The sequence below is a fragment of the Martes martes genome, assembly GCF_963455335.1.
Source record: "Martes martes genome assembly, chromosome: 1".
NCBI lineage: Eukaryota > Metazoa > Chordata > Mammalia > Carnivora > Mustelidae > Martes > Martes martes.
Window position 1 is genome coordinate 80,007,949 of NC_137888.1, and position 26,182 is coordinate 80,034,130.

The 26,182-nt window shown below is 37.2% G+C and overlaps 1 protein-coding gene across 2 annotated transcripts in view; it reads left to right on the top strand.

Annotated features, from left to right (window-relative positions):
* GMPS (guanine monophosphate synthase) overlaps nucleotides 1-26,182 on the top strand; it is a 68,788-nt gene that overhangs the window by 12,218 nt on the left and 30,388 nt on the right. Inside the window, exons 2-5 of one of the 2 annotated variants that reach the window (XM_080815357.1) lie at nucleotides 8,201-8,382; nucleotides 12,776-12,890; nucleotides 19,891-19,988; nucleotides 24,027-24,130. In XM_080815357.1, the coding sequence (XP_080671483.1) occupies nucleotides 8,201-8,382; nucleotides 12,776-12,890; nucleotides 19,891-19,988; nucleotides 24,027-24,130 (499 nt within the window). The remainder of the gene's footprint in view (nucleotides 1-8,200; nucleotides 8,383-12,775; nucleotides 12,891-19,890; nucleotides 19,989-24,026; nucleotides 24,131-26,182) is intronic. The other variant, XM_080815358.1, reaches the window with a different exon arrangement.

Sequence of the window (26,182 nt, forward strand, 5' to 3'; positions counted from 1 at the left end):
GAGTTACATGCTCCTCTGACTGAGCCATCCAGGCACCCTATACCATATTTTCAACTTTTCTGTAGGTTTCTGTAGGTTTAAAATTCTCAAAATAAAAAAAGGAGGGTAGAACACAAGCATATGATAAGGTCAAGAGCTAGAGAGTCTCTTTGACTTAGCCCTTTAATTGAAGACTCAAACTTCATTCAGTGTTGTATGTGAGATGATAATTTCTTAAGAAAAACCTTCAGAGGAGGTTATTATGCTAATTGAAATAAGTCAATCAGAGAAAGACAATTATATGATCTCACTGATGCCAGGAATTTGAGAAACAAGATAGAGGGTCATAGGGAAAGGGAGGAAAAAATGAAACAAAATGAAACCAGAGAGGGAGAGAAACCATAAAAAAGACTCTTAATCTCAGGAAACAAACTGAGGGTTGCTGGAGGGAAAGGGGTAAGAGGGAATGGGGTGGCTGGGTGATGGACATTGGTGAGGGTATGTGCTGTGGTGAGTGCTGTGAGTTGTGTAAGACTGATGATTTGCAGACCTGTACCCCTGAAGCAAATAATACATTATATGTTAATTTAAAAAAAAAAAAAAAAGGAAAACCTCCAGTGAAGTTTGTTGACGTTTCTAAAGTACCTAAGGTGTTAGATAATTCTGTGAAGAAAATGTAATTTTTCCTGTTATAGGTGTGGTGAGATTAAATAAGTAAATATGCTACTTCCAGTCGCCTTCTGGAAATGAAAGGATTATTCAGGGTAGTTGAGTATTTCAGATGACTAAAATGTCTGTGTGTGTGGGGGGGGTGTCTTAAAATCTCTTTTAATCCTAAAACTTATTTTGGCAACTGAAGTTTACTAAAGTGTCTTTTTGAAGAGCAAATACCTGAATAAGTTTAGTACTGATGAAATTCAACTTCCAAAATCATTTATATAGTGTAATACTACTTTTCTCAGACATCAGCAGAATATTATTTCACTCATGTAAGCAAACTTTCTAAAGTATTAAAGCTTCTTTGAAGTACCAAAATATTAAAAATTAAGATAACTTTGAAGGTAGTCTTCTAATATAGTGAATATTTACCCACTTTAATTCTATAGTGTTAATTGTTTTGGGGTTTGAAAGGCCTACATTTACCTTTTGCTTCTGCCGTTGTGTCCCTAGGCAAGGGATACAGTGAGTCTCATTTTCTTCATCTGTAAAATAGAAATACATATCATTATGAATAAGATAATATGTAAAGCACATGAAATACTGGCGTGAAGTAAATGGTAGTTCCTTTTTGTTTTATTTAAAAAATCTTATTTTAAAATAAAACATGGATGCAGAAAACTACACACCACAAATGTATAGTTGAGTGAATTATGAGTTGTGTGCTTTTTATCCAAAATATTGTAAGGTTTGTTTTCTTTAAAGCCCAGTAATTTGTTAAGGATGTATGTTGGTACAGGGAAGATTAGCATGGCCCCTGTGCAAGGATGACCCGAAAATTTGTGAAGCAGTCCACATTTTCCCATTTGCAGCTATGTGGATGACGCTAGAGAGTATTATGCTAAGCAAAATAAGTCAGAGAAGACAAATACATATGATTTCACTCTTATGTGGAATTTAAGAAACAAAACAAATGAGCAAAAGGGGAAAAAAGAGAGAAAGGCAAACCAAGAAACAGACTCTTAGACTCTTGAGATTGGTCATTCTGGGTTCATAGTCTAATTTTGATTCATAATCTTTTATGCCTTGTATAATTTTCTTAATATCTTTTAGTTCATTTAGAAATTATACTTTCCAGTTTTGATCTGTTGTTTCCCTTTTTGGCTTGCTCTTCTAGAGATGTTTTTATTCCTTATTCTCTCTTTTTTGCTTTGAGTAACTTTGTATGGAATTTGACTTCTAAAATTTGTTTCTCTTGTATGTGAATATAATTTTCCTGAGTTTTTAGAAGGAATTTCAATTCAGATAACTTTAATGGCTTTATAGAGCCCCATCTTCTGTTAAAATTATGGCAGCTTGTTTTCTGAGGATTCCTTGCTCTGATTTTTCCCCCTATTTTAATTAATTAATTAATTATTTTAAAAAAGTTTTAATTTATTTATTTGATAGAGAGCTAGCCAGGGAGAGAGGAAACACAAGCAGGGGGAGTAGGAGAGGGAGAAGCAGGCCTCTCATTGATCAGGGAGCCCAATACGGGGCTCAATCCCAGGACCCTGGGATCATGACTTGAGCTGAAGGCAGATGCTTAGTGACTGAGCCACCCAAGTGCCCCTCTTCTAGCTATTTTAGTTTGACCCTTCTATTTCCTTCTTCCCTGCCCTTGTCCTGCTTAATTTTGATTCTGCTCCCAGCAGTTGGTCCTCATTTGTGAGCCTTGTTCTAGAAGGGAACCTGGCCCATTAGTTGAGGAGGTTCATGGGGATTAAACTCCTTCCATCCCTTTAAGCCTTACCTTGGGTCTCCTGCTACCCAATGTACTATTGGGTATGCACACCTTCTCCCAGTGCAGCTGCTGTAGTCGAATGGGCCCCTGTGCTTTGCTTTTCTTTTTTAAAAATAAAGATTTATTTATTTATTTCAGAGAGTGTGCATGTGTAGGGGGAGGGGCAGAGCGAGAAAATCTTTAAGCAGACTCCCCACTTGAGTCTGGATCCCAGATTGGGACTTAATCTTAGAGCCCTGAGATCATGACCTGAGCTGAAAACAAAAGTCAAGCGCGTAACTGACTGAGCCACCTGCCGCCCCTGACCCCTGTGCTTTCTACTGAGTACCTGTTTGACTATCTTGGAATTTTTTTCTCAGAATTACTCAGTGAAACTGGGTTGTTTCCCACCCAAATGCTGTTACACTGCAGTTTGTGACAATGGTAGTTTATTCCTACCAGATTGTATTTGGGGAGATAAATTGTCGTTTAGTTTTTGGTTTTGCTGTCAGGTTGTTCAGTGATACATGGAAATTCAGGAAGATCCAAAAATGATTCCATCTCCATTTTAGGATAATCTGTCAGATTCTTTTGCCTTATTTGTTAAATTAGGGTACTGATATGGTTTGTTTTCTTAATATTGTTTATTGATGTCTTAAAAGATACATTTATGAACATCTTTTACTTTTTTTTTTTTAAAGATTTTATTTATTTATTTGTCAGAGAGAGAGAGCATGCAAGCAAGCACTGGCAGACAGAGGCAGAGGGAGAAGCAGGCTCCCCACCGAGCAAGGAGCCCGATGTGGGACTCGATCCGAGGACGCTGGGATCATGACCTGAGCCGAAGGCAGCTGCTTAACCAACTGAGCCACCCAGGCGTCCCAAACATCTTTTACTTTTTAGAAATTTTTTTAAAAATATTCATTTATTTAAGATTTTATTTATTTATTTGACAGACAGCGAGAGAGGGAACACAAGCAGGGGGAGTGGGAGAGGGAGAAGCAAGCTCTTGGCTGAGCAGGGAGACAGATGCAAGGCTCATCCCAGGACCCTGGGCAGACGCCTAACGACTGAGCCACCCAGGCACCCCCATTATTTACTTTATTATGATGACTTGAGTCAGTTGAGAGGGGTGTGAACCTTTTAGGCTTTTGTGTTTCTTTTTCTTTTAAGGCTTTTATTTTTAGGTAAGCTCTACAACCTAAGACCAAGAGTTGCGTACCCTACAGATTGAGCCAGCCAGGTACCCCTGTGTTTACTTTTTAATTGTATACATAGATAATAGATTTTTCTGTTGTGTAGTGTTGAATTTTGTTTATCTCTACTATTGAAGTGACTAACAACTTCTTTTCTCATTAGGGTCCTTTTTCTAATCTGTTAAGGTTTGGAAGTCTATCAAACTTTATAACTCTAAGTAGGAGTAAATGGAGTCTAGGTTTTGAGGGAAAGGAACTTTTGCTTATGTTATGGGTGACCTTTTTGCTTTTTCCCCGTGAGTTGTTGAAGTTTGTGCTGGATAGGCAAGTTGATGGCTGAGGTAGAAAGAATGTGCCAAGGATTCAGTATTTCCTCAGTGACCTCTGATGTCATATGATTGAACATTTTCAAAAACTGGTGAAAACAGTATATTTTTCTTTAAAAATTCAATTAAGTAAAAATAAGTTGATTCAAAGAAGTACAGACGACAGTCTTCACTATATAATAGTAGAATGACCATAAAAATGTGCAAGCTGAAACCAGGAGAAGTAATTTATTTCTTTCTTTATAGAGAGAGAGAGAGCACGTGCATGTGCACACATGCAGAAGAGTTGGGGGAGGGGCAGAGGGAGAATCTTCAAGCAGAATCCTTGCTGAGTGTGCAGCCTGATGCAAGCTTGATCTCACGACCTATGAGATCATGACGTGTGCTGACACTAGGAGTCCGATGTGTAACTGACTGAGCCACCCAGGCACCCTGAAAATCTTAAGCAGGCTCCCTGCCCAGCACAGAGCCCGTTCCAGGATTCAGTCTCACCACCTTGACATCATGACATTGTGAGGTGAAATCAAGATTTGGATGCCTAGAGGCACCTGGGTGGCTCAGTCGGTTGAACATCTGCCTTTGGCTCAGATCTGGGATCAAGTTCCACACTGGGCTGCCTGCTCCACGGGGAGCCTGCTTCTCCCTCTGCCTGCTGCTCCCCCTGCTTTTGTGCACTCTCTCTCTCAAATAAATAAATAAAATCTGAAAAAAAGAAGTCTCTGATGACTAACTGAGCCACCCAGGTGCTCATCATGCAAAGCAATTTTAATCAGTGGAGAGATTACGATGTTTGGGACCTTTCAAATATTTCATTAAAACATTAAATCTTCCTGTTAATTATACAAGTATAGAGAAATAAAATACTGTAACTGTTTAGTATAAGTTAAAACACAGTGAGAATTGTTTTCTTTGTGAAATATGAATCAAGAGTAGTTTGAACAGTGCTTTCCTTTGCATCTTTTCTATGCCTTGTTGGCTTTTGACTTTTTATCCTTAATGATTGAAATGTCATGAAATATGTCCAAGAGTTTTTTTTTTTTTAAGATTTTATTTATTTACTTTTGATAGAGAGCATGAGTGGGGCCAGGGGCAGAGGGAGAAGCAGGCTCCCAACCGTGGGAACTGATCCCAGGACCCTGAGATCATGACCTGAGCCAAAGGCAGACACTTAACCAACAGAGTCACCCAGGCGCTGTTCCAAGAGTTTCTTTAATGTGAAGGATTTTCTTGGAGTTACTTTCTCTGGGACGTTGTCATCCTTTTCATCACAGTTGCTTTTCCCATTGATAATTGATAAGTTAACCAAGTTCCTCTGGCTGCACATTTAGAGGCACTCAAACCGCAGCAGTGTCAGCACTGCCATGGCCAGCAATTTCTTCTGTAACTTCATTCACAGTGGATTCATATTTCACTGCCAGTGTAGAAGTTTTCATTTCTTTGCTGTACTTTCTTTTTTGTTGGTCTGCCCCCCCTTTGGATTATCCATAGGTGTAAAATGTCATGTGGATTTATCACTGGGCAACAAGTAGGTAATACAGCTGTTCTCTGGCTATTTGTTTTATAGTATCCAATTGTAATAAACTCTAAAAGAAAGGACACATTGATCATTGACCATCATATTTGTTATTTATGTGATGATTTATGGATTGAAGAGCTGATAGTGAAATTTGTACTTAGTGTAATTACAGCTAATATATGGTAACTGAAATTTGAGCCTTGTTGCAGACTGATGTTAGTTAACTAACCTTGATATAAACTGTGATAACTGAAGTTTATTCATGTCAGAATCATGCAGTGAGAACTCTGTCTACAGTGTAAAAACAAAAACAAACAGGTTGTACTGATTTGGCAAAAACTTTGACAGTGATAAAGGGACTGAAATCTGAGAAATTTACATACTAACAAAGTAGTCCTTCAAAAACACTTTTTAAAAATTTTTATTTTTAAGTAATCTCTATAGCCAACATGGGGCTCAAACTACAACTATGAGATCAAGAGTCATGTGCTCCGGGGCGCCTGGGTGGCTCAGTGGGTTAAGCCGCTGCCTTCGGCTCAGGTCATGGTCTCAGGGTCCTGGGATCGAGCCCCGCATCGGGCTCCTTGCTCAGAGGGGAGCCTGCTTCTCTCTCTGCCTCTGCCTGCCTTTCTGCCTGCTTGTGCTCTCTCTCTTTCTCTCTGTCAAATAAATAAATAAAATCTTTAAAAAAAAAAAAAAAAGAGTCATGTGCTCCATCCACCAAGCCAACCAGGCTCCCCAAAACTTTCCTTTCTTTTCTTTCTTTGCTTTGCTCCCCACTTCTCCTCCTGCCTTTTTTTCCCCCACTAGACATGGAGCTCCCTGTAGGACTTGAACTCCCTATCCTGAGATCAAGACCTGAGCTGAGATTAAGAGTTGGACACTTAACTGACTGAGCCATCCAGACACCCCAACACTTTCTATTCTTTATAAAAAAAATAGATTAAGATCAAAGAATTTTAGATAAATTCTTTAAAGAGTAGTATGTGCGTTTGTGTGTAGACTAAGGACAAAAGTCTGAAAGGACAAAGTTTTAGCATTTCTTGCACTCTAATATATTTAATGAACTTCTTTCTGTGATCTGATTTTTCTACACTGTTCAGTATTCATATGATTAAAATCTTCATTTTTGTGATCAGAGTAGTTCTTTCTGGCCTGTGGTTCGGTTCTTCTCACAAATTGTCCTCTATAAGATAGCTGTGATTGTTGCTTTTTTCATTACTGTAGCAGAAATGTTAGTGATCTTGTGAGGTCTGCATTTATTTTTTCTTATAAATGGAAAAGGAGGAGGCATGGATACAGATACCTAATTTCAGATTTCAGATTTCATAATACATAATTTCAGATTTCAGATATGTAAGTATCTGAAAGACAGGCTTACACTTTTTTATGTGCAAATTTTACAACTGGAGGAGGGGAACCCCAAAAATGTTTATTGTAAACATTTAAAACATATTGAAGGGGCACCTGGGTGGCTCAGTGGGTTAAAGCCTCTGCCTTCGGCTCAGGTCATGATCCCAGCATCCTGGGATCGAGCCCCGCATCGGGCTCTCTGCTCAGCGGGGAGCCTGCTTCCCTTCCTCTCTCTCTCTGCCTGATTCTCTGCCTGCTTGTGATCTATGTTTGTCAAATAAATAAACAAAATCTTAAACAAAAATACAAAAAAAAACTATATTGAAGAGTATGAGAAGGAAAAATTGTAGGTTCACCTGTAACTCATTGCTTAGACACAATTGCTGTTAATATTTTTGTGTATATCTGTTTATGTGTTTCTTCTTCATACAGGTGTATACATTGTTGATGAAATATTTTAAAATGGGATTAGATTATATGCTTCCTGCAAGTGTTTTTCCAGAGTACATACATGTTTTTAAGTTTTATCTTATGTAAAATGTACAAAAACAGAGTAGAAGCTAGCTGAAATGAAGCCTGTGTATCTGTCATCTAGCTTTGGTGATTTCAGTGCATAGGCAAACAGTCTTGTTTCATCCACATCCACTTACCCTTAAAATAATTTGAAGCTAGTTCCAGGTAACTATTCCAGCACACATAGTTAAAAATTTTACATTTTGCCAAATTGCTTTCCAGAAAAGCCTTATTGATGTGTAGGTGACAGAGATAAGATTAAAAAACCTTTTTAAAATTCTAATGTTATGGGTTGGATGCATATATACACACACACATATACATATGTGTGTGTGTATATGTGTGTATATGTGTGTGTGTGTGTGTGTGTGTATATATATACATATATATATACATATATATGTGTGTGTGTATATATATATATAGCCTTTTCCTCTGGTAAAGCAAAAAAATCCTGATGAAGTAAATTTGAGCATGCTTATATTCTGGCAGCAAACTTCAGTTCCTCATCAGTATATACCTCATAGAAATGCTGTGACTGTTAGATAGGGTGACCATATATAATCCATGGTTCAAGGATGCTTTTGAGATTCAAAGGAGGCCCTGTTAGTAATAATGCCAGTATAGCAGGCATAAACTAGGACTATATTTTGGCATAGCTGGCTTGTATGCCTACCATGTTAGATAATATATCTAAGATGCTTTTATACATAAAGTGACTATATTACATAGTCAGTAAATGCTGGCTTTCATTAAAGTGTTTGTGTATGCCCATGAACAGATATGTATAAGTTAATAGTTTTTTGGTTCTGTATGTTTTTGGAGCTGACAGTGACCACTTTTTTAAAAGGGGCTCTAATTTTTATAACTAAGAGGACATTTTCTTTAATATTTGCAGCTGGAGAATGCTGGAGGAGACCTTAAGGATGGCTGCCACCACTATGAAGGAGCTGTTGTCATTCTGGATGCTGGTGCCCAGTATGGGAAAGTCATAGATCGAAGAGTGAGAGAACTGTTTGTGCAGTCAGAAATCTTTCCCTTGGAAACCCCAGCATTTGCCATAAAAGAGCAAGGATTCCGGTAGCCCTTTCACTTCTATTTTCTATGAGATTGAGCTTAGATTGTGGAATTTTTTTATTAATTTGCTTGAGCACTGAATTTTTTTTTTTTTTTTTAAGATGTATTTTGAGAGAGAGAGATGGTGCGTTTGAGGTAGGAGTGGGGAGAGGTGGTGGGGCAGAGAGGGAGAGAGAGTCTTAAGCCAACTCCATGCTGAGTGTGGCGCCTGACCTGGGGCTTTGTCTCCGGACCATTAGATCACTACCTGAGCTGAAACCAAGAGTCAGACACTTAATAACTGTACCACCAAGGTGCCCTGGGCACTGAGTTTTTTAAATGAAAATAAGACATGAAATCGTTTTACAAAAAATTTTCTTCTATAGTTCTGATTAAAATAAAATTAAAGGAAAATTTTTTTAGTTAAAGAGATCGCCTTAGTTTTAATTGCATAGTTATAAGAATTTCTCATTTGAATATTTTATATTTTTTGGGATTTTGGGGGTCAGACTTGAATTTGGCTGTTATGGTCATCCATGCATCCCAGAACATTTGATCAAAGGAATATATACAGTGGCTAGAATACCTAAATGAGAAGAATTCTGTGTACACTGTGTCTCTTTTGCCTCTTATCCCAAGAGACTAAGTTTCTTTTTTTCTTCTTTAAAAGATTGTATTTATTTATTTGACAGAGACACAACAAGAGAAGGAACACAAGCAGGGGGAGTGGGAGAGGGAGAAGCAGGCTCCCCGCTGAGCAGGGTGCCCAATGATGCAGGGCTCAATCTCAGGACCCTGGGATCATGACCTGAGCCGAAGGCAGAGGCTTAAGGACTGAGCCACCCAGGCACCCCCCAGGAGACTAAGTTTCTAAAATTATGAAGGTTTCTCAAGTCTAATATAAGGTCTAATTCAATAACTTACATGCTCAAAACTAGTCAAAATGACAGCCAACTTATATTAGTTTCTTCCTTTAACAATTTCTGGTTAATGCTATGCATTTTCTCATGGAATTGATGCTCTTTGTCTATTAGAGTGTTATCAAAAGCAAACAACTGCAGTTTGTAACTTTAATTGGGTCTTAAACATTAATTAATGCTCTATTTCTTCCCAAATATAATATATTTAATTTTTCTCAAAAACATAATTTTTTCCATTAGAGAAATGGTTAACATTTAAAGGCTTCATAGACCTGTTTATCCTGTGATTCTTGTTTCTGAAATAGAGTGAATTGGAAAGCAGGAAAGACAGGTTGAAATTTAACTGTGTCGTAGTCTTAAGATACAGTTAAGAACAGTCATCTCTCTCTTTTTTTTTTTTTTTGCAGTAGCTTTCATTTGTTTTTATTTTTTATTTTATTATTATTATTTTTAAAGATTTTATTTATTTATTTGACAGACAGATCACAAGTAGGCAGAGAGGCAGGCAGAGAGAGAGAAGGGAGGAAGCAGGCTCCCTGCTGAGCAGAGAGCCCGATTCGGGGCTCGATCCCAGGACCCTGGGATCATGACCTGAGCCGAAGGCAGAGGCTTTAACCCACTGAGCCACCCAGGTGCCCCAGCAGTCATCTCTTTTAAACTGTAGACTCTTTAGAGTAAGAAGGGACCCTTGAGCTTCTCTAATGTGCCTGTCTCATGTTTGCCAGTGAGAACCAGTTTTAGGGAATCAAAAAACTGTGAGAATTCTGAATGGCTCTGTCATATCTAAGCTCCTTCATTCCTTTCACTCAAAAAAAAAACCTTCAGGGACGCCTGGGTGGCTCAGTTGGTTAAGCAGCTGCCTTCGGCTCAGGTCATGATCCCAGCGTCCTGGGATCGAGTCCCGCATCGGGCTCCTTGCTCAGCAGGAAGCCTGCTTCTCCCTCTGCCTCTGCCTGCCACTCTGCCTGCCTGTGCTCGTTCGCTCTCTCTCCCTCTCTCTCTCTCTGACAAATAAATAAATAAAATCTTAAAAAAAAAAAAAAAAAAAAAAAAAAAAACCTTCAGCCGACTAAGCCAGGCTAAATGTTTAAGAATAAGGTAGCCAAAGGGCGGGCGCTTAGGTAGCTCAAATGGTTAAGCCTCTGCTTTTGGCTCAGGTCATGATCCCAGGGTCCTGGGATCGAGCCCTGAATCAGGTTCCTTGCTCAGCGGGGAACCTGCTTCTCCCTCTCCCTCTGCTGCTTGTGCTCTCTCTCTCTCTGTGTCAAATAAACAAATAAAATCTTAAAAAAAAAAAAAAAAGAATAAGGTAGCCAAATACTTGGCAATAAAATGCTAATTGTTTTTCCTACCACCTGATTATAAACAATTCCTAGGTCCTGCTTGTGTCTTTCTGTGTTCTGCTTGGGTTCTTTCTGTGTAGGAGTATAGAACTATAACCCTGTGGCTTTGCTTACTATAATCCTGCCTGCTAAGATACCTATTGATCATGCTTTTCCTAGAATATTAGTATTATGAGAGGAGAGACCTCTTAACCTACTTGTTTTTAGAAGTTTGACCTGCTTAAAATTCCTACCTGGCATGCCTTGTGGCTTTATTGGCTTTGTAATTGCAAGTTAGTTTGAAAATAATTGCAGGGTAGAACTAGAAGACTCAGAACGAGTGATTAGCTCTTCTTGAGAGTTATTGAGATAAGAATTTTCATAATTGGCTTAAGTACTGCTTGAGTTTCATCCTTCATTAAGTCCATTCCCTTTTCTTTTTAATAGTCTTAAGAATCTTACAGTCCTGAGTTGTTTAGCAGATTAATGAGGGATGCTGGCCAGTCCCATGGTGTTATCTTTTATAAAACTAAGTATAATATACTGAAATTCAGAGGTCTTGTTTATTAGGTGTGTTTTATGGAATTTAGGTTATGCATTTTTAAAGACCTAAGTTGCATATCTACCCTTAAGGCTAATAACTACACCCTTTTAGGATTGTTATCTTAAGGATGTTACATTTATCATCTGAGTTGGTTGTCTTTAGTTTCTTTTACAGGAGATAGACTAACAAACATGATGAATAGCATAATTCAAGTTAGCAATACAAAGCTCAAAGAGTGGGGCCTTTGAACTCACTTGAATTGTTACATTTTTAAAAAAATGTTCAATCTTGCTGAATAATTTTTATGAATTTGACTGGTACATCATTCTTTTGGATGTATTATAAGCCTATAGTTTGTGCATGTGTGTGTGCTTTTTTAAAGATTTTATTTATTTATTTGACAGAGAAAGGGAGACAGTAAGAGAGAACACAAGCGGGGGAGTGGGAGAGGAAGAAGCAGGCTTTCCGCTGAGCAGAGAGCCCGATGCTGGGCTTGATTCCAGCACCCTGGGATCATGACCGGAGCAGAAGGCAGCCACTTAACAACTGAGCCACCTAGGCGCCCCTAGTTTGTGTGTGTTTATATGGCAAGCAGCTGCTAATTATAAAGTGAATTGCCTAAATTTGTAAGATTTTGGTTAGATATTAAAATGCATTATCCTTTAGGAATGTAGATAAATCAGGATTCCTGCAAAACTCGAATCTCAAATGAGTTCAGGGATACTTTAGATTAAGTGATGAGCATAGGTACACCTCTATTGTATAAGCGGGCCTGTGTGGCAGACTGGGGAGCAGTAGTCTGAAGGTTCAGGTCTCTCTGTGATTCCAGTTGTTTGTAGCCATGAGTGAAGGTCAAGTGCTGCTAGATTTTTCCCCCTCTTCCTAAAGAAAACCCAGAAATCTGGATTTTATGTAAAATTCATAATATTAAAATGTTCTCAATCCTTTGCATGTAATCTGAGGGCCAGATTAGATCTGTCAGTGGCCACGTGAAGAGCATAGGCCTCAGTTTGGAGACTTTTCCGTAATAACAGTTCGACTCCCAAGTTAACCCATAGAATGGTCTATAAATTATAATCCAGTGAAGTTAGAATACTGATCTGGGTTCTGAGAGAATGCCATATGGGCAAAATTCATATATTAGCTCCTTTTCCTGGGTCTCAGGTACAACTGTTGGGAGTGCTGGATGGGTTTTCAACAACAAAGTTAGGTTATTCATATTCTGTGTCATCCAGGGTCTTCCAGTGACCTGCTCTACTCCTTGCTTCCCAGAAGACCTATGTTTTCTGTCTCCGTTTAGAATTCTCATTTCTCCTTCATTAATGCAGAGGACAAAACAAATTCATGCTAAACCTTTACAGCTGGAAACATTAGTGTTTATGTGTTTGAAGTTTGTACTTATTAACAAGTGAATGTTGAATTGATGGACTTTCACACATTGCAGTGAAGCAGAGTACAGGTGATTGAGTTGTCTAGGAGGCTGGATCTGCTACAGTATACTGAAAACATCACAAAATCTTTGCTTCTGTACTTAGTCTCCCTCAGTGCTTCAAGGGAGATTGGGCATGGACTTCGGGATAAAAATGAGCAGTTAGAGGATTCTTCACTGACTCTCTTCCTTAAATCCACAGTGCAATTATCATCTCTGGAGGACCTAATTCTGTGTATGCAGAAGATGCTCCCTGGTTTGACCCAGCGATATTCACTATTGGCAAGCCTGTCCTTGGGATTTGCTATGGCATGCAGGTACATCTGTGAATTTGCTTTAAGAGTTGACCTGATTTATTCTGTTTGTGATTCTTATTGTATTAATATTTTCTGTCTTTAGAGTACTTAGGATAATGGATGAGCTAATTTGTGCATGTTGCAGTTGTTTACAAATTGTTATAGCAGTGTGACAGAACTGACCTGGGTGGAAGTCTGTTTTTACAGAATTAACTATATTCTGCATACAACATAACACTGTCCGTTAAAAAAAACTTAGACATTCAGATTTACATGTTACAGAAATAGTGCACAGAGCTCCTCTATATTTTTACTCAACTCCCTTACTGTTGACATTTTTAAAAAGATTTATTTATTTGCTTTAGAGACAGCATGCTTGCATGTGTGTGCATGAGCCAGGGGAGGGGCAGGGGGAGAATGAGAGAATCTCAAGCTGACTCCGTGCCCAGTGCAGAGTCCCAAGATTGGGGGGCGGGGGGCTTGATTCCATGACCCCGAGCCCCGAGATCATCACCTTAGGCAAAATCAAGAGTTGGATGCTTAACTGACTGAGCCCCCAGGTGCCCTCCTTGCTGTTGACATTTTTAACTATTTGAGGATAAGTTGCACACATGATGTCCTGTCACTTGTTGTATTTCCCAAGAACTAGGGCTCTCTCCCATGTAACTACAGTCCAGATATCAAAATCAGGAAGTTAACATTGATTCAGTTTTGCATCTAATCCACAGGCTGCATTCACATTTCACTTTTTGTCTCCTTAATGTCCCTTGTAGATACTGTGTCCAGTCTAGGATCATGTGTTATATTTAGTTGTCATGTCTCTATTAGACTTCTTTATTTTTATTTTATTTTATTCCTCAGTCGTTTCTTCTCTTTCATGATCTTGACATTAAAAAAAGAAGACATTCCAGTTACTTTATAGATTATCCTTCAGTTTTGATTTATTTGATGTTTCCTCTGTGTTAGGTTCAGGTTATGTATTTTTGGCAGGGGTTGCTCAGAAGTGATGCTGTGCTCTTCTCAGAGCAGCTCATTAGGAGGCACGTGATGTCAGTGTGTGCCATGACAGGTGATGTTAGTTTTGGTTAGTTGGTTAAGATGGTGTCTGCCAGGTGTCTCCACCGTATTGTTAATGAGTATGGATACCTTAGAATTGTATCAAAAACAAGAATAAATAGGGATTGAGGTCTAGGTATAAAACTATTCTTCTCTAAGTTAAGTGTTTAGAAATCTGTTTTGGCTGCTTTGATACCTTTTTAGAGGAGTATAGGTTTATTAGACAAGTAGAATGTGATTACTGAGTAAGATGATAGAAAGATAATACTGAGCCAATAATATGCTAAATTCTTATAATGATTTGTTCAGTAAGATCTGTTTCTTAAGGAGGTGGGAATAGAAATACATACATTTAAGAAAAGTTATTCCTAGTGATTGTTAAAAATTATCTCAACTAGAAAATCATTTTGCTTACAATATATCTTACTTAACCATATCATCTGAAAATTGAGCTAGCTGGGGTAGTATTCCCTGAGTAATATAATTATTAATTGACATGTTATAGTATTTTGCCTTTTCTAGTGTCAGAAGCAAGGTAGTTGCTTTTTTTTTTTTTTAAACTCAGAATTCTCTGCTGTGATAAGAATAGCCAAATGAATGTAGTGACTGGATTCGTTTGTTTGTGAATGATCTTGATTTCTTCCCTTTTGCCTACCTTTTTGCTTTAGCCTGTACTAAATCAGAAGGGAGGACAGGGTCAGAATACAAGTGGGATATCTAATTGTAAGATCCTAACTGACCAAATGGAATTGGTGTTAATTAAAATATCACCATTTTAATTTCATCATGATACTCTGGTCCTCACTAATTGATTATTGAGAATTGTTTATCAACTTTTTTTTTTTTAAAGATTTTATTTATTTGACAGACAGATCACAAGCAGGCATAGAGGCAGGCAGAGAGAGAAGGGAGGAAGCAGGCTCCCCGCCTAGCAGAGAGCCAGATGCGGGGCTCCGTCCCAGGACACTGGGATCACGACCTGAGCTGAAGGCAGAGGCTTTAACCCACTGAGCCACCCAGGCGCCCATAACTTTTTTTTTTTTAAAGATTTTATTTATTTGTCAGAGAGAGTACACACAAGCAGGCAGAGAGGCAGGCAGAGAGAGAGGAGGAAGCAGGCTCCCCGCTGAGCAAGGAGCCCCATGCGGGACTCGATCCCAGGACCCCAGGATCATGACCTGAGCCGAAGGCAGCAGCTTAACCAACTGAGCCACCCAGGCGTCCCTGTTTATTAACTTTTGATTTCAAATATATGTGGCTTAAGATGATGTGTTCTTTTTCCCAATGACTAAGTTGTTTTAAGTCCTTGGATTGAAGATAATTTGAAATTTTAGTAAGTGAGCAAAATGGAGTCTTTTTTTTAAAAATATATGGTTGAAATTGCTGTGCTTTAATATGAATATTGTACAGAAGGAGGCTATTTAAAAGGTAGAAAGTGAGCAGTCTGGTATATTTTCTTTTATCTGGCTCTGGAGCATTCAGCGAAGGAAAAAAAAATAAAGATCAGTGTTTGCTTAGGAATGAATATTTTTATTGTTCTTATACATGATACAAAAGCGGAATATTAGGAATCACTCCTCTGTAAAACAGCTTTACCAGATTTCATTTCTTGCTAATTGTTCATTATAGTTTTCCACTTTGATTTAGAGGAAATACTGATCATATGTAATGTATGAAGTACAAAAGCTACAACAATGGGTATTTTCTTCTCTAAGCAACAAGCATTTTCTAGTAAGACTCTTTTTCTCCTGCTAAAGTTCTCTGAAAAGTGAAGTGGTGGGATTATGAATTTGACTTGGATAATAACTTACTTTTGGATATTCTTATGTAGTATTCTAATGAATACATTTTCTTAGAAGAGCGTACAGCTTGATTGAGTTGAACATTGGAAACCGGTTGGCTTTTTTTTTCCTTAAATATACCTTCGCCCTAGGATGTAATGTTTTTAGATAATTTATTGATCTCCCATGCCAGAGTAGTCAGTATTAGTCATGTAGCACAACTTAAGTTAAATGATTTTTAGTGTACTGAAAGGTATTACAACATTCTGTAAGGAAGAGTCTCACAGATATCTTTTTTTACAACCCCTTATAGTGAAATATGTCTGGAAAATGATGCTTAATTTAAGTGCTAGTGACTGACTCTTTCTCCCTTTTTCCAGTCCCTTATATAATTGTAAGGCCTACCTCTTCTGTCATTCAGTAGAGATCTTACGGTAGCCCCAGGTAGGCCTGCTCATGTTAAATATGTAAAACAGTTTGCCTTCTGTCCTCTGAACTTACATATATTAGGACAATAAAGTAGGCTGATCTTGGTCCTTTAGATAATAATTGTCTTTCCATGAAATATTGGTGTAGAGGACACCCTCTAGCTAATACGCTGTTTTTAAAGGCCATTTCTTAGTGACTGTTAGTTGGGTAAGTTTAGCAGTAAAGGTTTCATTCTAGTGTTTGCTTTTGCTCCCAGTAGCATCCTGAAATTTTAGTATATTTCAGTTTCTTATGTACCATCTTTCCCATTCATTGGACTCTCTTGTGAGAGCCTTTTTAATAGCTTTCTGGTAATTCTTTTCTTTAGAAGAAAAAAGTCTGTCTTCTCCATTGCTCCTTTTATCTCTATATCCCCTCATGCAGAGTAAGAAATAGAGTATTAGTAGAACTTTTGAAACTCTTTATATTTTTCTCCATTCATATTGTTCTTCTCTTTTCTTACCAGAGGCAGCACTTTCCCTGAATTTTGTTATTCATTCCCTTTTTTTTTCTTTACAGCTTTATACATAAGTTTATATCTCTAAGTAATATATTTAGTTTTGCACATTGACCTTTTTATAAATGAAATCCTGCATGTATTATTATGAGTTTTGGGTTTTTTTTTTTTTAAAGATTTTATTTATTTATTTGACACAAAGAGAAAAAGCAGGGAGAGTGGAAGAGGGAGAAGCAGGCTCCCCGCTGAGCAGGGATCCTGATGTGGGACTCGATCCCAGGGCCCCAAGATCATGACCTGAGCTGAAGGTAGTCGCTTAACCAACTGAGCCACCCAGGCGCCCCATGAGCTTTGGTTTTAAGATTCATTCATGTTAATACATTTAATTTTAAGTTACTCATTTTCACTATTGAATTTATTGTTTAAATAGCACAGATTAATTATATATTTCACTGTTAGTATTGCTGATCTTTCTCATTTTTTGCTATCACAGACAATATTGCCATGAATATTTTTGTATTTGTCTTCTGGTGTTACACATACTCAAACTTTTCTCCAGGGTAACTTTGAGTTAAAATGCTGAATCTTGGCTTCACTAGGTTATATTTTCCTCTAATTTACATTACCACAACTGTCTATAAAAATTCCTTGTGCTCCGTATCCCTGTCAAATCTTAACATTGTCAGGTTTCTTTTTGTGTTTGCCTATCTGAAGAGGTGTTAAATGGGATCACATTGTACTCTTAATGTTTGTTTTCCTTCTTATTGTAAAATTTGTTTTTTTAAAGATTTTATTTATTTATTTGACAGAGAGAGAGATCACAAGTGGGCAGAGAGGCAGGCAGAGAGAGAGGGAGAAACAGGCTCCCCGCAGAGCAGAGAGCCCGATGCGGGGCTCGATCCCAGGACCCTGAGATCATGACCTGAGCTGAAGGCAGAGGCTTAACCCACTGAGCCACCCAGGCGCCCCTTATTGTATAATTTGTATGTTTATTTGCCAGTAATACTGCTTTACTGTAAAGGCATGTTTAAGAGTTTTGCTCATTTTTCTATTATACTGTCTTAATGTGTTTGTATATGCTAGATACCAGTCTTTAGCCAATTATATATAGCAGATACCTTCTAGATTGTGACTTGTCTCTTCATTGTTGTAATTTGGTTTTTTTTGTTGTTTGTTTGTTTTGCTTTCTACAAAACATCTCTATCTTAAGTGTTTGGTTTCTTTTCACACTATCTTATGAGATTTTTGTCAAATTACTTTTATTTAAAAGGGAATTTCTTTCCATTCTTTCTGAAATCTAAACCTTATTGTAAAACTGACAAGACAGAGGAGCTGATCTGATTGGGATGGTGGATCTGGAGTACTACATGGGTTTCTTTTGAGGCATTTAGGACATTGGGTTTATGAGGAATCCATACTGAGAACCATTTCCTTAGGTTAAAGTAGAATATTAAAACAAAAATTTAAGAAGGCAGATTGTTTCATTATACATAAAGTTATCCCTTCCTCCCACAAACACAAGCTTAGCTGGTTGTTCAGCTCTTTGCATTTCAACCGTAAGTAGCATAGTTAAGAACTGGAAATACACAGGAAAGCCTTCTTTTTTTTGGTTGTTATTTATATATTTATTTATTTTAAATTAACATATAATGTATTATTTGTTTCAAGGGTGTAGGTCTGCAATTCATCAGTCTTAAACACACTTCACAGCACTCACCATAGCACATACCCTCCCCAATGTCCATCACCCAGCCACCCTATCCCTCCCACCCCTTTCTCCTCCAGCAACCTCAGTTTGTTTCCTGAGACTGAGTCTCTTATGGTTCTGATCAGGTGAGATAGCTTTAAATTTTACTGCAAGCCGTTGGCTTTGTAAAAGCATTTAGTTTAGATTTTGTGGACTTTTAAATTGTATTGAGTTCCAACAGTTTTACTTATCTTGATCATTCAGCTGTCTTCTAATTAAGAACAGCAAATTAAGGGAGGTAGGGGTACATAGGGTTTACTGAGTATATAGAAGAAAGCACTTAATTTTTCATTTAGCAACTTTTAGTAACTACTTTGGGCCACATACTTTGTTAGGCCTGTGGGACTGTGAAGAGACCTGAAGACAAGGGGGGAGAGAACATGGTCTGTTTTGGCAATTACACTAGCTTGAATGGCTGGAGTACAGAATAAGGGGGAAGAGGAGAAGTGACTAGAGGCAGGGGGACTGGTTAGTCTTTAGCAGTGTTCTTAAAATGTGCTTCAGAAAGTGTTTGATAACCTGAGTTTGGGTTTTTTGTTTGGCAAGTACTGGGCTAAATGGGTTAACAAGTTTTTTTCCTGCTGAACTTAACCCAACGTTTATTGCAGTTATCTTTATTGTGAATGTCTTAAGAGGAGAATGTAGAGGGCAGCATTTGCTGATGATTTTGAAGGATATTCCACTGTGCATTATAAGAATGAACACTTATTTAGCCCTCTGCCTGCCTTTTTGTTGGAAGCCTGGTCAACCTGTATCCTGCACGGTTATGGCAGGTATTTTATGATGTGGAACAGATATACCAAGATGACTCGTGGTGATTATATCGAGGCAGAATTAACGACTGTAGAAATTTTGTGTGTGTTTATTTGGTGTTGAATGGGGCGTGTCGAGCACATGTGAATGATAAGAAGGTTGATTGGCACAAGGAGGGGCAGAATGAAGAGATAATTTGATATAAGTGTCCATAGGTATATGGAATTTGTACAGATGAGTTTAATTGAAAGACTAGATTTTCTTGCCAGTGCTCTCTCTATAGCATAGCCTCTGCAGGCTTTCAGACTGTTCTTTGTGGCCAAAGGTTAGATTACTTGGAGAAATTTGTACCTGCCTGGTTTTAATACCACAGCTCTTCTATCACCTGCTCTAGCTTTTTCTAAGCTCAGAGTACCTTTTATAAGGTTTTTAAATTAAATCCAGATGTAAGTATTAAATACCTTTTTTTCACAGATGAATTAAAGTACACTAAATGGAAAATCTGCCAGTGTTTAATAGAAATTAACCTCAGGTCAGATTTCTAATCTAGTTTTGTTTTAAAGCTATTCCTCTTAATAACTGTATAATTACATACAATAATACCAAGCTATCTACATTTATCTAACTCTTTATTTTGGGGGCATGAACATAGCAGATATCCTGAAAACAGGAATATTAAGTTACTAAATTAGCATAATAAAATGATTGGGTAATTCTTTCTGGTTCATATTAATGTCAATTTATTTTCTCTTTGAACAGATGATGAATAAGGTATTTGGAGGTACTGTGCACAAAAAAAGTGTTAGAGAAGATGGAGTCTTCAGTATTAGTGTGGACAACACGTGCTCATTGTTCAGGTATTATAAATATTTTTAGATGTATAAGAACAGTTAATAGAGTGACTGACTTAAAGTTGGGATTGTTATCCTTAAGAATTAGAGATTCATAATTCTTAGACAAATTAAGACCACAGTAGTGGCCAGAGTTGTAACTGTCATATTTGTTTTCCGTTTGAGTGTCATGGTGGCAGAGGATGGTGGTGAGGCTAAGTAGGGATAAGGAAAGCACTTACGACATAACTTAAAAGCACCTGTGCATTCTTGGATCCCTGTTTGGGATTGCACAACATGATGCCAGCGTTCGTAGTTTTTCCTTTTCACTCTTTGGAGTGTGATTCTAAACATTAATTTGCCAGAAGTGGCAAATGGCTAATGTTTTAGACTCTTGCATCTACCAAATGTGTGTATATCTCTTCGCTCATATTTTTGCTCGGTACTTAGTAAACAGCCAATTTGTTGGAGTCATTATTAAATATATGTTATGTTTCCCTCCTTCTCACTTTTTCTGTGTTGAGCATAACTATACCTAGTGTAGTATCTTTTAATAAAGTGAATGTATTAATTGATTTTTATTCTAGGTAACAACAGATTAGGCGCTCTAGCTCTAATCTATTAAAAAATTGGTGGATGAGCTAATCACTAGTTTCCTGGAAACATTTATCTTCTGTTTGACTTTAAAAAAAAAAAAAAAAAAAAAGCTGCATTTTCATTCAGTTTTCCAGAGGACCAGAAGCTTTTTTGGTGGTGGTGGGGGAGGGTTTCCACGTTTTGGGTAAAGCTCATTTTATTGGCCTATTGATAGGGTTACTCACTTGCCTTTTTTTTTTTTTTTTTAATTTTTAAATAATCTCTGTGCCCAGTGTGGGACTCAAACTCACACTCCAGAATCAAGAGTTGTTTGCTCTGTTGACTGAGTCAGCCAGATGCCCCCTGTCTTGCTTCATTTTGACTTAAATTTCTTTTTTTTTTTTTTTTACAGTTTACAATATTTTTTTTTAATTTTTTTTTAAATTTCTTTTCAGTGTAGCAGAATTCATTGTTTATGCACCACACCCAGTGCTCCATGCAAAACGTGCCCTCCATAATACCCACCACCTGGCTCCCCCAATCTCGCACCCCCCACCCCTTCAGAACCCTCAGATTGTTTTTCAGAATCCATAGTCTCTCATGGTTCATCTCCCCTTCCAATTTCCCTCAACTCCCTTCTCCTCTCCATCTCCCTATGTCCTCCATGTTATTTGTTATGCTCCACAAATAAGTGAAACCATATGATAATTGACCCTCTCTGCCTGACTTATTTCACTCAGCATAATCTCTTCCAGTTCCGTCCATGTTGATACAAAAGTTGGGTATTCGTCCTTTCTGATGGAGGCATAGTGTATATGGACCACATCTTCCTTATCCATTCGTCTATTGAAGGGCATCTTGGTTCTTTCCACAATTTGGTGACTGTGGCCATTGCTGCTATGAACATTGGGGTACAGATGGCCCTTCTTTTCACTACATCTGTATCTTTGGGGTAAATACCCAGTAGTGCAATTGCAGGGTCATAGGGAAGCTCTATTTTTAGTTTCTTAAGGAATCTCCACACTGTCCTCCAAAGTGGCTGCACCAACTTGCATTCCCACCAACAGCGTAAGAGGGTTCCCCTTTCTCCACATCCTCTCCAACACATGTTGTTTCCTGTCTTGCTAATTTTGGCTATTCTAACTGGTGTAAGGTGGTATCTCAATGTTTAAATTTCATTTTTAATAATTTTTTAAAAGGATTTTATTTATCCATTTGACAGAGATCACAAGTAGGCAGACAGGCAGGCAGAGAGAGAGGGGGAAGCTGGCTCCCCGCCGAGCAGAGAGCCTGATGTGGGGCTCGATCCCAGGACCCCGGGATCATGACCTGAGCTAAAGGAAGAGGCTTTAACCCACTGAGCCACCCAGGCGTCCCATAATTTTTGTTTTTTAAAAGATTTCAAGTAATCCTGTACCTAAGGTGGGGCTAAAGCTTAGGACCCTGAGATCAAGAGTTGCATGTTCTATTGGCAGACCCAGCCAGGCACCCCTTAAATTTCATTTTTACTTTAAAATTACATTTCCCTCTAACTGCATTAAATGCAAAGTGATGTCAGTTAGTGAGCCAGTTACCCCTTTCTTTGTATGTGTGTTAATCCAAGAAATTTACTTTTATCTATTTATAATTGAAGTATAGTTGACACAGTGTTAGCATTAGTTTCAAATGTACAACATAGTGATTCCTAAAGTCTGTCTATTATACAGTTACTTATTGTTATCATTTCTTTTAATTGTGCTAATTATTTTTAGTTACAGGTATGTTTTGTTTATTAACATACTTGTGCCTAAATTAATTCTTAATGAATAGTTTCCTCCAAGTTGAACAGATCAGAAATTTTAAAAGCCAAGTTATAAACTTAATATCTGAAATGAAGATATCCCAGTTTATACACAAAACTGGCTGTGACTGGCTTCTCTTTAATTTTGAGAAAGAGCAAAAATAAGTATATCTGTTCAAAGATTCTTGTTTTTCAAGATTAATAAAGATGAATTAAAAAAGCATCGTGGCTCAAAATAATCTTATGAACTGAAGCTACTCATTACCAAAATGGACTTGAAATCCAGTGCTTATTCCATTTCATAATGGAGAGGTTCTGCTTACATTCTTCTGTATCTAAAGTGACTAGTCTTGAGAACCATTTTAGGAATCATGGTGGTATGATACTGCAGAAGCTTTATATCTAAAGATCTGGCTAAAATTTAAAGTTTTTCTGTCTGTCTTCCTAGTTGTAAAATTCTGGAACTCATTCACAACCTGCATTAATCCTAAGCAACAATGATGACAGCACTAGTAAACATGAAACATCCATTTGGCTTTAATGTAGTTTTATCTTCTTGCTTTATTTTTAACTTACTTTTTTTTTTTTACTTCTCAGTATTTAATATTCAGTCCTCTGTCAGATTTTCTCATAATGTAAGAAATATCTTTTTATAGTTCATTTGTTTGAATCAGGGTCGAGAGAAAGTCCACATGTTGCATTTGATAAATGTTACTTACATTATCTTTAAACCATGCCTTTAACTTGTTTGGCATGAGAAGTAGAGGTCCACATTGCTACTGGGTTGTCTTTGTTTTTAGGCCTTTTCAGTGAGTAAAGTTAGTCGGTATATATTCTTACAGAGCAAACAAAATCCATGTATACTCTTAATTCCATTTAAAATGAAAGTTTATGGGTTTTTTTCTTATAACTTTGATTTTTGTATCTCCTTACTCTAAGGCTGAAAAAACCTCAATTCCTAATTATTTAATACTTGTTTTAACCTATAACATGCATATATTTACCCTATATATAGGTGTAAAATAACAATATCGGTGTTGGTACTATCACTTTCTGATACAAAACTACCGAATGTTTAGATCTCTGAAATGCCTTCTGTTTTTAAGATAAATCCTAGTAGAGATAAAATGTTGAAATTATTATTTTGTAGCTTCTTGAAGTAATTTTTTATGCATGTGGTTATACCACCAACTTTTAAATATATTTTTTTTTCAGTTTTCAATTTTTACAGATTGCCTTTTTTGAGATTTAGTATTCCTATTGGTTTTATTTATAATGCATAGAATAAATTTAAATTCTAGCAGTGCTGCACTCCTACATTTTTTTCTATTTTTTTGATTTACACATATGGTGAGTTAGTATTTTAAAGGAAAAGAACAAATTTTAGTTATAAGATGAATAAATTCTGGGGAATCTAATATTCAGTCATGGTGACTGCAGTTAACAGCACTGTCTTGTATACTTAAAAGTTGCTGAGAGTAGGTCTTAAATGTTCTTTCCATATACATAAAAAAATAGTAACTATGTGATGTGTAAGGTATGTATTAACTAACTTTATTGTGGTAATTATTTCATTATCTATAGCAAATTATCATATTGTACATCTTTAATATCAATTATATTTCAATAAAGTTGGAAACAAGCATAAGATCCCATTGACCATGTCTTTAAGATATTTCTGTGTTGTGTTTTATTTTTTGTATATTTAGGGGTCTTCAGAAGGAAGAAATTGTTTTGCTTACCCATGGAGATAGTGTAGACAAAGTGGCTGATGGATTCAAGGTTGTGGCACGTTCTGGGAACATTGTGGCAGGTGAAAATTTTAAAACTTTTGCAGATTTCATTTTAAAAAACTTACCTGAAGAGTCTAAGAATATGTTTCTCTTTGAGGTACTGTTTCCTACTTTTTTATTTCTAAAAGTTATTGTAAATGTCATAGGATCAAATATTAATTTATGAAGGGAATTTAATATTAGATTATTTAGAAGTCACTGGTTTGCTCTAAAATACTTTAAAAAATGTTCATTCTAATAAAAATTCTCCGGATGTAAAACACCACTTTTATGGCCCAGGAAAAATTTGAGAATCGTCTATTTTTCTAGTGTGCTTTATTCATAATTGGGTTTTTAAATGCCTTTCTTAGGTATACATAGGCATATATCTTAGACATCTGTGAAACACCAAAGCACTCAGGAGGTTTCTCTGATGCAGGGTTGGCAAACTGTGAGCTGTGGGTCAAATCTAGCTTACAGACTATTATGTTATTAAAGGGTTATAATAAAAGTCAGGAACTGTATGCATGTGTCCCACAGAGCCTAAAATTTGTACGATTTAGTCCTTTGTAGAAATTTTGCCAATCTGTACTTTAAAGCCGTTTTTATTCTCTTCTTTTTTGAGGAAGAGGAATTGATTTTCTGGCAGCTTGTGATTTTTTGACTTGCTTATTTGAATAGTTGTTATGTAAATAATTACCAATAATCCTGGAAGTCAGTAAAAAAAAAATGGATTTATCAATAAAGTTCTTTTTGTTTGAAACACCACACCTAAACAGTAAGTTGAAAAAAGATTTGTCCTGGATAAACCCAGTTGAGTAATTTGCCTGCAATTACTTAACATGAGATTAGGAATGATCCAGAATAGTTTTCATATTGAAATGTTTTTATTTAAGATTAACAGTGGTAGAGGGCTTACATATTTGCATTCATCAGCCAATATTTTTGTGCCTGCTTTGTGCCAGTAACATTTCCAGGTGCCAGGGGTAAAGAAATGAACAAAGTGGACAGAAATCTCTGTTCAGCCTTCTAGTTGGGGGGAGTGATGGGACAGCTAATACACAAATACAGAATATGTCAAGTGTCAGATAGCATTTAAGTGCATTGAAAAGAAATACAGGAAGAGAAGAGTGTTGCAGCCAGAGTATGTATGATTAAGGTTGTTACTGTTTTATATAGGATATTCAGGGAAGGTATTCCTATAAAATGATACTGAACATGAAGGAAGTAAGTGCTGACCCTTCTAGATATTTGGGGGAAGAAGAAATAGCAGTACAAAGCTCCCGGGATGGGACCATGTTTGAGGAACAGCAAGGAAGTCTACATGGTTGGAGGAGAGTAGTAAAAGATGAGGTTAGAGAGGTTATCGGGGCGGGGGCGGGGCGGGGGGGCTAGGACACAGGCCACTTGAGGCCACTATGAAATTGTTGGCTTTACTCATCATCTGATTTCAGGATTACCTTGGCTATAGTGAGGAGAAAAGAGAAAGGGTCAAATGTAGAAGTAGGGAGATCAGCTAGGAATCTCCTGCAGCAATCAGGAGAGGAGACAGTAGTATAAGGAATAGTGTGGTAGAGGTGGAAGTAGTCAAGAGTGATTGTTTTCTCATATAGATCTTGTACAGATTTTGTCAGATTTATGCCTTAATATTTCATTTATTTGGAATTGTTTTTAATTTCAAATCCCACTTGTTCATTGCTGGTATGTAGGAAAGTTGTGAGCTTTTGTGTATTAACCTTACATCCTACAACCCTACTGTAATCACATACTAGTTGCTGGAGTTTTTCTGTTGATTTTTTTTTTTCCTTCAGATTTTCTATACAGATGATTATGTCATCTGTGAACAAAGACAGCTTTATTTCTTCTTTCTCAGCCTGCATACCTTTTCTTCCTTTTCTTATTGCATCAGTTAGGACTTTCATTTGGTGTTGAAAAGCAGTGGGGAGAGGGAACATCCTTGCCTTGTTCCTGATTTTAGTGGGAAAATTTTGAGTTTCTGTTCGGTATGATTTTAGCTGTAGGATTTTAGAAGATATTCTTTATCCCGTTAAGGAAGTTCCCCTATATTCCTAGTTTATAGGGAGTTTTTATCG